This window comes from Muscardinus avellanarius (assembly GCF_963383645.1).
Source record: "Muscardinus avellanarius genome assembly, chromosome: 8".
Taxonomy (NCBI): domain Eukaryota; kingdom Metazoa; phylum Chordata; class Mammalia; order Rodentia; family Gliridae; genus Muscardinus; species Muscardinus avellanarius.
Window position 1 is genome coordinate 37,179,890 of NC_137794.1, and position 15,048 is coordinate 37,194,937.

Sequence of the window (15,048 nt, forward strand, 5' to 3'; positions counted from 1 at the left end):
ATTTATAGTTTCACATGTATTTCTCATTCAGTTCTCTAACGCAACTGGAAAGTAGTTAGGACATTTGCTATTAGCATATTGTTAAAATGACCAAGAAGAGATTAAATATTACTTTGCCCCTCATAGCAAATGTGGGAAACTATCAACAATCATTCATTGTATTTGGAGAGTAAACTTTGTAATAGCCAAGAACCAGAAACAACCAAAATGTCCATCAATAGAGCAATAGACAAACAATTGTAGCATATTCTTGCTAGAGACTTCTCAACAAAGAAATGAATTGCAATACACAAAAACGTGTATATCTCAAAAAAAACATGCTGAGTGAAAGAAACCAAACTAATGTAGATTTTTTAAAATCTATGTTGTATTTAACCTTCTAATTTAACATAAATTCTGGAAAATGCAAACTAATTTATAATGTCAGAAACTAGATCAGAAGTTACTTGGAAGGAGTCAGGCATACTGGTACCTACCTGTAATCCCAGTACTTAAGAAGCTGAGACAGGAGGATCACAGGTTCCAGGCCAACCTCAGCAACTTAGAGAGGTACTCAGTAGTTTAGTGAGACTCTGTTTGCAAATAAAAAATAAAATAAGGATGGGGGTGTTGATTGGAGGTAGATCTCCCCTAAGTTCAAACCCCAGTAACACACACACACACACACACACACACACACACACATCGTTTGGAGCCCAAGAAGAGGAGGAGGGAAGGAAGGATTACAAGGAGCATGATAAAGCTCTGGGGTGAAGAATAAGCACCCTGTCTTAATTGTAGTAGTGGTTTATAGGTATATAGCATCAAACTCATCAAATCATATGTTTGGTTTACTTATGCAATGATATATCAATAAAACATTTTGTTTTAGAATTTTTTTGTGTGTGTGTGTGTATATGTGGTACCAAGGATTGAACCGAGGAGATTCTACCTCTGAGTTGCTGAGGCTAGTTGTAAACCTTCGGTCCTTCCATCTCAGCCTGCCAAGTACTAGAATTACAGACTTGCACCACTATGCCCAGCTTGTTTTAGAATTTTATTGGTGCAATATACTTATGCACCATAGTGATTGTCAACAAAATACATTTTTATATGCACAAAACATCTCTTAGTGTGGTTTCCTCCTAATACCATTCCACCACACCCCTCCTCCCTCCCTGTACATGCGAGCAAAGGTGTTAGTGACACCTTCAAATGTGGATATTATATTATTTGGTCTGTTTCCTTCCTCAAGCCTCTTTTTCCTCTTCCCTCCTCTCCCCCCAAACCCTTTCCATTATTATACTTATTCCTTACTATCCCTTATCATCATGAAGGCCCTTTTCTTTCCTGGTTTCTCTCTATTGTTTACATATGAGAGAAAACATTCAACCATTGACTTTTTGAGATGGTTGATAAGGTCTTGGCCCAGGAAGCCCCGCCTCCCTGCTGAGTTTTATGGATTGCAAAATATTGCTGAAAACAAGCAGGAGGCCGGTCCTGGGTGAACATCTGGTTGGTACAGAAGCAAACAGTCCCTACGGAACAGCGCTGGTTAGAGTGTCACGGATTCTCCTTGCCTCCACGGAAGCAAAGTGGTAGCAAGTCTGTCTGTTTTCAGTCATGTTCCATCAGAGGATAAAATATAGATAAATTCAGAGTTCAGGCAGAAAAACCAGCCCCACTAATCCTATCACATGTGGCTTTGTGATCAATTATTATTTGAAATGTAAAGAGAGAAAACTGAATATAGCCCCTAAAGTCAATTTATATACATGCCCAGAAAACTCTAAAATGTATCATCCGTTTGGAGACCAAAGGGCCCTTTTTCAAGCAGAAGCAGGTGGTGGTGTGGCCTCAGGCTAATACTTTCCTTCTCTGTCCATGTTTTCACATCTTTGAAGTAGAGATTGTGTTGTTGAAAAGATTTAATGAGAATGCATGCGACCACTTGGTGCAGACCACCCACTCAGTAAACAGGTGGTTGCTTCCCTTGCAATCTGCCCCATGGTGAATTGAACCAATCACTCAAAGTTTGGTGATTAAAGCAATTCAAAAACATAGTCAACAGCTGGGTGTGGTGGTGCATACCTGTAATCCCAGTAAAATATGGCTGAGGGTATAGCTTGGAGGTAGAAATTCCCTGGGTTCAATCCCCTGTACCAATAATTAGATAGATTAGATAGATAGATAGATAGATAGATAGATAGATGATAGATGATAGATATGTATGTATTCATTCATTCAACAACAAAACACTAGTTCTAAGGGCCAACATTAGATAAACTATGTTTAGGGATCAGCTAATTAACTAATACTTTAATGCCACTCAGGAAGTAAGAAATATACTTGCAAAATATTTTTTTAATTCCTGGCAACAGTGCCACCTAAAATGTAAGATGTATAGGATATACTTGCAGCCTCTTTTCCTCCTCTCTCCCATTGTGGTACTAAAGGTGGAGTTAAACCCTTCAGCCCCCCCCCACTTTTTTTAAACAGGGTCTCTCTAAGTTGCCAAGGGCAACTAAGTTGCTGAGGCAGATCTTGAACCTGTGATCCTTCTGTCTCAGCTTCCCAAGTACTGGGATTACAGGTATGTGCCACAATGCCCAGCTTGCAGCCTCTTTTAAGGAGTAAAATGAGGAAATAAACAGGTTTAGAAGAAAGACCACGAATATGTATAGATCTATGAACTAAGACTCAAGTCCTAATGATGTTTATATTTACATTCTGAGTTTCATTTAACTCTCAACATTTCCATTCAAGTTCCGATGGAAGTTTATATGTGTTCTTCAAAGCTTTGGGAAAATGTCAGAAACAATGCAAGGATAATTTGTATGTGAAATAATCCATTTAATGTCACAATAAATGCATAAATTTTTTTTCTCCCTTCCATGTTTCCATTGGGCACGATGAAATGAAGACCAAAGAAAGAAAGAGATGGGTAAATTTTACTTTTTTATTTTTTAAATATAGCATATTTTCATCCACAAATTTATGTCCTGACTTGGTATAAATAATTTTATGCATACTGTCTGAGATAAGCAAATAAGTTTTCAGTGGTTTCTTATTTACATGAAAGTAATTAGATCAACTAGTAATAATATACTCCCTTGTCAAAATCATAATGTGAGATAAACTTGGAAACACTGACTTGACCAACTAAAAAGGATTCCATAAAATTCAAGGTCTAATTAGGAAAATGTGAAAACACATATCCCAGATGCAAGCACATTTTATCTATCTCTTAAATGTTATTTGTTATGAGAAATCTGGTTGCACACACATAAAGTCAACCAATCTAAGTCTGGAAATAAAGCAGAGAAGCTAATTAGCTCTTTGGTTCCGAGGTCAGTTTGAACTGGAAAGAGGACCCACCATACATGGGAGAGCTTGATAATAAGAATCTAGTGTTGGCTCCTATAATTGACTAGTGAAATAATGAACTGTACACTCTGACTGATTGTGTTATCTAAAGAACCACCAAGAATATACATTATCAGTTCCCGTGGCCTTTAAAAACACTTCTGCATCCCCCCGTGGAGATTTATGACATGAGCCACAAGGTAAGACTTGATTCTCAAGGACAGAGCTCTAGAGAATCTTGTTTAATTTCTAAATGCAAAAAGACATTGACTTAATAAATATGACAATAAATACTTAATCATGTATGGTATATTACTTCCCTTCCTCTTTTCTCACACTTCTGTTATTTTGTCTTTCTTCTGTTAATTCCATTCAGAGTTCTATTTTTTTGGTTAAAAAGAAGAAAAATATTTCATGAAAAAAGTAGATCATTGTTCTTAAGAACTGAAGCTTTGACTTGGTTACAGCATGCATAGCCTGCCGTCTTAATACTATATCCTACCCTATATTGACGTTTCAAGAAGGCTATTTGGAGGAGAAAAAAAGGCTGATTAACCCTCTTCCTGATTGGCACTGCATTAACATTGGACAAGTCACACTTTTGTAAAAAGACCTAAAGTACAAAAAAATTAATCTATGATTAATCTAAAATAATTAATCTAAAATTATTCTATAGACTGAATCTATGGATTCAGTCTATAATCCTTTTTCATGTTGAATTTAGTAACCCCCAAGTTGACATTCTATTTTAAAACTAAAATATGTCAATTCTTTTTTCACATTTCAAATTTCTGGTAAACACAGAAATGTTTTTAGCAGGATGTTCCTTAAGAGCCCATCAGAAAAGAGGTTGAAGCCAGGCGGAGACAGGAGGATCACGCAGGTTCGAAGCCAGGCTCGCTGGCTTAAGAGACCCTGTTTCCAAATAAAAAATATAAAATAGGTCTGGGCGTTTAGCCCGGAGGTAAAAGGGTTTCCAGGAACCCCAGTACCACCAAAAAAAAAAAAAAAAAAAGAGGAAGAAGTTGAAGCTATCCTGAAGATTTGTAGCAATATATAGTGACTCTCTTCAGGAGGGATATAAAAATGACTTTGGGTGGGATGTGTCTTCTGCTATCCACAGTTCAAGCTCCACAGAGATGCGACTTACAGCTGTCTTCAAGATAGATGGTGCGGAAGCAAAAGACCCTCAAAGTGACCTCCTATCATTTGATTCCAACAAAATTGAAAGTGAAGGATTCCATCGTGGAACCACGGAAGAGGACAAGCAACCAGAAATCCATCTCACAGCTACAGACCTCAAAAAACTGATAAGCAGAGCACTAGAGGAAGACCAGTCCCTGGATGTGGGGACAGTTCAGTTCACTGGCGGTTAGTTGGTGATTTCATGGTTCTAAGTTTATCCTCATTCTGACAGAGAGGCTAGGAAGCGGGAGTGTCTCCCCAGAACTCACTGTCAAGACAGTCAGTACTGTAACAGACACACTGGGTATGGTACCACCTTCCTCTAGCCTCACTCCCTCCTATGTCTCACTTAATGAGACTTTGTAGACCACTTTGTACCCAGGCTACCTCTAGGAGAATCCAACTTTTCTATATCAGTCTAGATCCACCATTTTCAGCCACAATCCAGACACTTGGCATAGCCTAAACTAGTTCCTTATCTAGTAAATTGGCTATGTCCTCACAGGAAGAAGATGGCACATTCAAATTAGGTTAATTTGAGGAGAGTTTGATAAAAGGACTATATGAGAATCAGCCTGTACCCAAAGGAATATTGCCATTTCCTGGAGCTAGAAGCAGCAAGCCCTCATTATCACCTCCAGGTTTCAAAGCCTGCCTAGTAATCTAAGCCATCTTAAAGACAGAAGGCAAGGGACCATTGATATCATCCATATAAGTCCACCTGCAGAGTAGACAGTAACAGGGACAAGAAAACAAAATGGTCTAAAAAGGTCAAAAGATGATCAAATACACCCAGGATCCTCCATGGTGCCTGGAGGACCGAGGAGCTCGGGACTCTTCAACAGCCCATCAACAATATGATAGGTGAATGGTGGAGATGCCATTTTAGTTTGATATGGCACAAAACTCTCATTTGTCACCAGTTCTATTTCACTGGTTTAGATCATCAAACTCTTAACAAGAAAAAAAAATCACAAAAAATCTCTGGGAAAACATGAAGAGTCTATCAGGAAAATAGGTTAGGTCTTTACTGTGACAGCTACACCATCTGAAGGTTGGAGTTTTTCTCCTTGTTGAGCCATCTGGAGCATTCTGAGAATCAGGCTGGAGGGAGGAAGTAAGAGTTCACATAGGGTCTTTATTCTACTATTTATACTAGCCATTTCCTCAATCAGATAGTCATATTTTCATCCTCATTGGCTTAGCCAATCTATCTCACTGTTTGTCCCAAATCTATAGAATAGAACTGAACATCCTAACACTCTACCTTAATAACTATTCTTATTTTTATTACTTTTAATTGACACACAATAATTACACATATTCATGGAGTACAGTGTGATGATCTGATGTATGTATACATTACATAATGACCAAATCAGGATCATTTGAATATGCATCATTTTACATATTTACCATTTCTTTGTGATAAGAGCATTCAAAGCTTTCTCTTCTAAAGATTTTAGAATATATAACACATTATAAACTGTAGTCACCCTCCTGAGCAATACAACACTAGCACTTATTCTATTTATAACTTCGTACCCCTTGACTAAACTCTCTCCACTATCCTCTCTCCTTCATAACAATTCTTATCACATAAACTATGTTTCCCTTGTATCTGTTCTTCAATGGGTCATTCAGATTAATGATTATCTCTATGACTCTGATTTCTTAATGATTTTTTCTGCTGTACCTTAAAGAATTGGTTGTTAACACATTTTTCAACGCTGTTTTATTGCCCCAATCATAAAAGAAAAAGACATTGCTAACCCTTGTGATTTTTCACCCACAGAAGTTGTCGGGTCATTTCCAGTCTCCAAACCTGACATCAAATCTGAGCTGCCTCCACCCTTTGCTGATGTCATAAAGGTAAGGGAGCTTGTTTCATTCTCCTGTTCTAATGGGAACAAAGCCTTAAAACCTCCCATCAAAAGCATTAGCCTGCCGGGCGTGGTGGCACAGGCTTGTAATTCCTGCACTTGGGAGGCAGAGACAGGAGGATCGCTCTGGTTTGAAGCCAGCCTCTCTGGCTTAAGAGACCCTGTTTCCAAATAAAATATATATATATATGGGTCTTTGTTTCAGTGAAAGTGAAGTTATGCCATTTTTGATAACTCATTTAAGTGAACTAAAGAGAAGAATATGTTATGTAACTTTTGCTTTCAGGAACAAATATAAACATGCCTTATAAATTTATTTTTAATTCTTAAGATCTATCTGCATATTTATTTATGGGAGACGATAAACTAATTTCTTGAAAAGTAAGTAATAAATTCAGTGGCAATTTTTGTATTTAATTTAAAGCCATGTTCATATGCTTTGTGCCAGAATTTGTCACTGGGGTATTCACAAATGGAAGTGCTTACTAAATTCTGTTACACCTAAAATGAAAGAATTCATCCAGTGAAACAAAACTGACACAATTCAAAGTATTTTAATTTTTAACCCTTTCAGGCAAATCAGTTATCCATGGTATAATATATCATTTAATAGATCACAATATCAGTGCATTTTGTCAGAATTTTTCTCCACAGTACATTTACCCTAACTATAAAATGATTTGCTTAAATTTTGATGAAAAAAAAATTAAATATGATTATGCCCTTCTAATACACAGAGACATGTCCCTTCTTAGCAGCTATCTTTCTATATTAATGCTTCAGGATACTGCTTTGAGTCCAGAGCCTCCTCTTCAGGAACCTGGCCTTGACACAGTGGGCAGAGAAGGATCTGGCCTACCTGGTGAGTTTGTTCCCACAAAGTCAATGTTAGATCACGGCATTCTCTTTGAGAAATCTGTCCATGACTCTACCTCAGAGACCAGCAACAAAGTCATCCTTCAACCAGGACCAGGTTTGCTCTCCCCTAGCATTTCCATAGAAGAGTTATCTATTGAAGAGCTCTTTCTGTGGAATAGGACGCCCCTATGTCCTTTCCTCGGCCCTAATTCCCAGCCCCACAGAGAGTACTGATAGCCCTTTCCTGGTAGATCTGGTGAGGGAAGCTGAGATCAAAGCAGCTCCAACTACTACCTACCCAGAACAGCAGTGTTTTCTGGTTTTGAAATTGAGTCCATCAACAATATTGGTTATGAGGCCCAGGTCCATGGCCCCGGGACTATGGGAATAGAGAACTGGGCCCTTACTCTCAGTATGTTGTTCTATATGCCACATACAAACTGGATGTTGATGTATTCTGAGAAAAAAAGGAAGTAAATACACACAAGCCCTTGATTTACTTTTATATTTCCAAGCAATTTAATTTTTGAGGCAATAGAATCAAACTTTTTTGTAGTTAAAGAGAAATCTTCAGCAATATATGAATAGGGAAAGAGACTAAAAATCAGCAGAGGAGACTTTTTCAGTACAAGAAGTAGCTAATTTAATGGTTTCAAGAACCTTTATGGTTTCCACTTTATAGAGGCCTCTGGTGAAACTCAGGTAGGCCAGGCATGGTGGCGCACGCTTGTAATCCCCACACTTGGGAGGCTGAGACAGGAGGATCACACAGGTTCGAAGCCAGCCTCAGCTACTTAGTGAGGCTCTCAGCAACTTAGTGAGACTCTGTTTCCAAATAAAGTATAAAATAGGTCTGGGAGTATAGCCTGGAGGTAGAAAGCCTCTGGGTTCTACCTCAGTACCACCAAAACAATAAAATAAAATAAAATAAAAATAAAAATCTTTTAGAAAACACAAGTCCCAGGATACAAAGCTGGTAAGGATGCTCTGAGATTCTAAGTATGAACACCAATGTAGGTTTGTTGTTTTAACAAAATTATTACTGCTTAGTTTGGACTCTCTTTAAAAAATTCAACCTCAACCCTATTTTCCTCATAAACCCTGTATACAATTGACATGCTATTTTACAAAGTACAAGGTTTTTCAGGAATATTAATGTCATGATAGCAGAACCATCTATCTAATTGGATTTGGCTTACCAGCGAATAGCACATAACACAGTTATCCATTATTGCATTACACGTCATTTCTAAAGCTAGTAGCTCAAAAATAGCCATTTATTTTTCCTGTAAATCTGAAATTTGGGCAGGAGTCGATTAAAGCTTTATGTGTGCCAACTGGGATATCTTGACTGGTGTTGAAAAGCCATTTTCAACATGACTCACTCACACAGCTGGCAAGTGAGTGCTCAACCAAGCTATTATATAGGGCCACAGTGCTTCTCTGCACAGGCCTCACCACAGGGCTGCTTGTGCTTCCTCACAGCATGGCAGCCAGGTTGAAAGAGTCAGCACCTCAGTCTCTGAAGGGCCCAGAAAGAGCATCACTTCCTCACATTTGAATGACTAAGCAGCCTCAGAGCCCATCTAGATTCAAAGGTGGAATCTCTCAATGAAAGGAGTATCAAAGAATGTTTGGTCCTTTATAATCCACCACAATCCACATTAACCATTAGTTTGACTTCCAAATCATTTGAGAGTTGGTTGGACACAATAAAATACACCTTTTGGTGAAATTAATAGTAAATGCTCACTAGATTCTTTTCTTTCACTGTGATGGTATAAAATCTTACTATACAATTGGCATTTCGAGTAGGCTAATAAAAATGATAGCGTATCTATGGCAATAGGATTATTGTATTTTCAAAATTACTTTACAGTTCTCATTGTATTTATACATTCCTTCTATACGTGAACACACCGTCGAACACCAAAGCCGGGAGGAATCTCAGAGATAGTTTGGTTAACACACTGTGTTTTGCAGATGAGAAAACCAAAGCTAGAGATGTAAAGTGAGTGACGGTAAAGATCACAGAGCCAGGACTACTATCGTTAAAGTTTTCTCTACTTTTTTTCTCCATCATATTTGGCTTTTAAATAAAGGGCCTGCAACTTCAAATGATGGTCTCTTTACTTCACTACTCTCATTTTTTTTTAAGTAATCTAGGCTTCTGAGTCTTTACCATCTCCAAACCATCACAAATTTTCACCTCTAACCATAAGTTAGAGGGAGTCAACTTCACAAAATTCACACATGACTTCCTATCTGATTAATTAGCAGCATCATTTCCATCTTCACCTCGCTGGACATTTCTGGAATGTGACTCTTGTTGACTTTTCCTTCTCAAAATTCCTTCTTCATTTGGCTTGCACAAAATGACTCCTTGGTTCTTCTCATATTCCCTGACTATTCCTCCTTGATCTTCTTGGCTTGGGCTTGTTCTAGATATTTTTATATGTACGTGAAAATCCAACTTCATTTTTTAAAAGATTTGTGGCAATTTATAGATATGAATACAACATAAGATTTTATTTTGTTGTTGTTATTATTTCTGTGTGTTTGTGGTAGTGGGGCTTGAACTCCAGGACATTCTGCCTCCAAGCTACATTACCACCCCCTTAGTTATTTTTTATCTTGAAACAGGGCCTTTCTAGGTTTCTGAGACTCCCATTGCATTCCTAAAACTGACCTCCAACCTGTGATCCTCCTGTTTCAGCCTCCTAAGTGCTGGGATTACAGGTGTGCACCACCATACCCATCTGATATGGTTTATTTTAAAGAACCAAAAGGCAAATGGAAGATAAGATAGAATTAAAATTATTCTTTGGGTGAAATGGAAATATTTGGGACTAGATAGTGGTGGTGGTTGCACAGCATTGTAAATGTAATAAATTCCTCTGAATCATTCACTTTAAAATGGTTGATTTTTAGGACTGGGAGTATAGCTCAGTGGTAGAGCTGTTGTATAATATAAGCCAGACCCTGAGTCCAATTCCCAGCACTACACAAAAGTTAATAAATAAAAACAAAGTGGTTGATTTTATATTATAACTTTCTCCTTGATAAACTTTTCAAGAATCAGAAGACCCTGTAGAGAAAATTATATAAAAATGAGCACCATAAAGGTTTAGGTGGCTCGTGATTTGGCTCTGAGCTTCTGAGCAATCTGTGCAAGAAGGAAAACATAATCGTGTAATTTAGATCTGCATGCTTACAACATGGAAGACGCTCAGGAGAAAAATTATTTCATCAGGATGACAGTCTGAATTATGATGAACCATGTCCTGTCTGCATCAGCCCCCACTGTGCAAAACCAGAGCCAGGTGTTTCTTTTGGGGCCTTCGCTGGAGATGTACAGCAAATGCCAAAGGGAATCCCTTCATTGCAGTGGACCCAAGAGGGGTAGGGTCTGTCAGTCCACCAAATTCGAAGATTGACTTTAGAGTGATTAGAGGAATGGCTGTGCTACATAACCTTCGGTCAATGCTCTATAAGTAAAAATTATATCTCATAACTGAGTTTTGATTAGTATTGAGCAACAACAGTTTTATGTGTTGACATGGGCCTAAAGCAAAAACATTCTCTGTGACCAATTAAGGAGAGATCCATATGTTTTCATAATCAGCATGACTGGGAATAGAAGTGGCATATTTCAATGAAAATGTAGACCCTAACTAGGAACCATTCCTAATTTTTAAAAATCCAACTTTTACATGGAAAAGAACAAAAAGAAGAGTGTTCTGGACAAGTCCAAGGCTTTCTTTCCTCAGAAAATGATCTTGGGTCTCTCCCATGTACAGGTGAAGCACAAATTAGCACTCCAAAGTTCTGCACCATGATATTACTGAGATAATTTTAGGCTGAAATTTTTTTAAAGTTAGTGTCACCAAACGCCCACCAAGCCATTAAAATTTCAATAAAGCACTCATAAGAATCTTTTAGATTAAACAGTTTAATTTAGCAGTTAATTCTCTTAAAGTACTTGGAAAATATCCCTCTAGAACACTACATGAATTGTTTTGTTAGGTCTCCTAACAATTAATATTTTTTCTTTTTCTCTTTTTTTTTTGGGGGGGGGCATTAGAGATTGAACCGAGGGGAATTCTACCTTCAAGTTATACCCCCAGTTTTATGTTTTGTTTTGAAACAGAGAGTCTTGCTAAAGTTTTTGTTTTGTTGCTGAGAGTCTTGCTACATTACTGAGGCTGTCCTCAAAACCAAGAATCTCCTGTGTCAGTCTCTCAAGTACTGGGATTACAGGCATGTGCCACTATGCTTGGCTAGAAATAATATTTTTCAGACCAGTAGTTGATACCAAGCTATTCTTTCTTGGGAGTCAGTTATCTGTTAAAATCCCTTCTATTTCATAAAAATCAGGGTTATAAATGTATAGAAGAAATTCAACATTCTGTCCTCCATATGATAGGCATGCAACTCTCTCAAAAACAATATCAAATTATTACAGTAGAAATTTTTGTGGTTTGGTTTGGTTGTGCATCGGCAGCAATACATTTCTGTATTTGCTCATTAGAATGGTCATCTGATCTATCAAGAGAAGGTCTTCAGTGTTCTCTGTTCCAAATTACAGACTTTTTTTCACTAACAAGACACTCTGCTTAAAATGTCATCTAGGTCTCTTAATAACTTACGGTATTTTAGGTGAAGAAGCAAACTTGGTCCTACAGCTTTTTATCTTTTCTTTCCTCAGTAACATGTTAAAATCAGTACACATTTCCAGCTTTTCTTATTCTTATCTTAGCCTTTGACTTCATCAGAACCCAGTAATGAGATGAGCTAAGCTGAGTGAACTCAATCCAGAACGTTGTGTTTGTGTTCCATAAGGTCAAGGACCATGATGTATCTCTATTCATTGCTATAATATCAAAGTCCAGCCCAACACTTAGCATACACTAGACAGGAAGTTAATGTATATTGAAAGGATTGAAGGAGTAAATTAATGACTGTGTGTCATAATACCTCCGTGAAAGTCAGAGTTGATTGAAATAATCTGTTTCCCTTTTTAACCTGTCTACTGAGCCACTCAGAGCCAAATCAGTGGTCTAGAAACAGCATTCTGCTATGAGTTCTGCTCCTACCACTCACATTGCAAAAATATGTCATCCATCATCATGCTTTTCCACCCTAGCCCTCACGTTCTTCAAGCCCAATGGCCTGCAGACCATACTTTTAGTTCTAGTTACTCTGGCCCCTCCTCTGGGAAGTTTCTCCAGCTTCTCCCTGGAAAAGATTCATAAATACCATCTGTTCCCTGGTTCCATAGCAAACAGTCATCTATACCCCCACAGAACATTTCAATACCATGCAGTATTGAAATTATTGCCATGCATATGTGGGATCTCTCTCAGAATGGGTTCCTAGAGTGAACAGACACATCTTACTTCTTTTTTAAACACTCCTGTGCTAAGCACAGTGTCTGTCTGGCATGTCACTGTGGTTTCATAACTCTTTATCACTTGTCCTATTGGACCTATCAGTGCTATCAATCTCAGACAGCAACCCCCAGAGGATATGATCCATCCCCAGGTTAGACTCCACCCAGCTCCACAGACATCTGAGGGTGGGGCAGGGATCTTTCTTCAAAGGACTTTTGTAAAAAAAAAAAAAAAATGTTGCTGGGCATGGTGGTGAACGCTTGTAATCCCAGCATTCAGGAGGCTGAGACTGGAGGATTACGGTTTGTGGACAACCTCAGCTACTTAGTAAGGTCCTTTGCAAATCAGTGAGACCCAGTTTCAAAAATAAAGAATAAAAAAATGGGGCTGAGGGTGTAGCTCGGAGGTAGAATGCTCCTGGGTTCCATCTCCAGTACTGCAAAAAAAAAAAAGTGTTAAAGAACTTAAATTATCTCTATCTCTTATGATATAGCAACTACCACACTAATTAATGTAAATGTAAGCAAGATATGAAAGAAGTTTGCAATAAGCCACTCTCCTTGCCAAAAATATTTTTAAAAAATTTTTACATATCCTAACTCTAAATCAGGAAGGCCCAGCAAAGAACCTACTTAAATGGTTCTACTTTAGCCAGGCGTGGTAGTGCATGCCTGTAATCCCAGCATTTAGGAAACTGAGACTAGAGGATTGTGGTTCCCTAACAGCCTCAGCTACTTAGTGAGGCCCTTCGCAACTTACTGAGACCCTGTTTCAAAATAAAGAAGAAAAATAGGGCAGGGGGTGTAGCTCAGAGGTGAAATGCCCCTGGGTTGCATCCCCAGACCCACAAAAATAAAATAAAATAAAATAAAATAAAATAAAATAAAATAAAATAAATTGTTCTACTTTAGAACCAAAGAATTATAGTAAAGCTTGAAAAAGCTTATAGAAAAACCTAAACTTTAACCTACCATAGTCAGTATTTTTCCTTTTTCTTACCAGAGAAAGTTTTGCTAGCATGAGTATGCACTTTTTTTGGCAGGGGGAGCTTGGGCTGTTGTACAGTGGTAGAGTGTGTACTTACCTGCAAGAGAGTTTGGGTTCAATCCCCAGCTCTAGAAAACAAGCAAACAATCAAAAAGCAGAAATAAATAAAGATGTTCTGAGAGGTTTATGAGGGGAAAGTCATGCAAGGGAAGGAAAGAATAGCCACTCAGCAAAGACTGGAAATTATGCTCCGTCCCCAGACACAGTCATCCAAACACACAGAAAAAGATGAAATTTAGTTTGACTTCTTCCAGCTCTCAAATTTGGTGCTTCTAGATTTAGCCTAGATGAGAGGTGAAATAGTATTGCCCCTCCAAATTTTCAGTTTGGAAAATTTAATGACCTGCCCCAAATTTTGGCATTTCTCAAGAAAACTCTTGTCCTGACTTTCTGCCCTCTACTGAACTGATACTATTCCATCTCTTTGCCTGAATCTGAATCTTTGCCTCAAGTCAGACAGGGGACACATCTATCTTCAGTGTCAGTCAGGCCTGCCACTGGGAACAGTCCACTGCCCCCCTCGATGACCACCATGGTCATTCCTTGCTGCGTCATGCTATTAAGCTCTGACAGCCCCCAATCTCTCCCCATGACCCTTTTCCCAGGCTGCTCCCAACTCCATCCCCAAAGAGGGTCCAATTAGCATGCAGAGTAGTGGTCTGTTTAATGTGTTTTTAACACCTCACTGAACAGAGACCATTTTTTAAGTTAGTTTGATTTAATAATTCTACATTGCTTACAAATATCAAAACATCACATTGTACCTTATAAATGTATACCACTACAACTTTTCAGTTAAAAATAATAAAAAAGAAATTCTAAAAATATAAGGAAGTTCTTATATTAAAACTGGAGGGTCAATGAGTTTTTTTTTATTTTTATTGGTGCATTGTAGTCATACATCTTAATGGGATAAAAGTTGATGGAAACATACAGGCACAAATCACCCAATTAGCCCTTACCCAGTTCCTGCCCCATTCCCTCCCCTTCCCTCCTTCCCATGCTTGGCTTAGTGACTGACTTTGATATGTTTACATCATGTGCTTAAGATAGATTCCCTCTTCCCCCCATCCTCTCAGTTAGGTTGCCTTATTTTCTCATCTATAGAATCTCCTTCTTCATCTAGAATTCCTCCCGTTACTCATTTCTCCCTAGCTTTCTCATATTAGGAAAAGCATCTGATTCCTTATTTTTTGTGACTGACTAATCTCACTTAGCATAATATCCTCCAGTTCCATCCATTTCCCTGTAAGTAACATAAGTGTGTTTTTCTTTATAGATGAGTAAAATTCCATTGTGTACATATCCCACAGTTTTGTAATCCATTCATCTGTTGA

At 38.1% G+C, this 15,048-nt stretch overlaps 1 protein-coding gene across 1 annotated transcript in view; it reads left to right on the plus strand.

The window, feature by feature from the left end:
- Window positions 1-15,048, plus strand: part of IMPG1 (interphotoreceptor matrix proteoglycan 1) — a gene marked incomplete at both ends in the record, with an annotated part of 162,788 nt that overhangs the window by 58,942 nt on the left and 88,798 nt on the right. Inside the window, 4 exons of the mRNA XM_080700082.1 lie at window positions 2,903-2,923; window positions 4,469-4,716; window positions 6,326-6,402; window positions 7,197-7,386. Coding sequence (XP_080556208.1) covers window positions 2,903-2,923; window positions 4,469-4,716; window positions 6,326-6,402; window positions 7,197-7,386 — 536 coding nt within the window. The remainder of the gene's footprint in view (window positions 1-2,902; window positions 2,924-4,468; window positions 4,717-6,325; window positions 6,403-7,196; window positions 7,387-15,048) is intronic.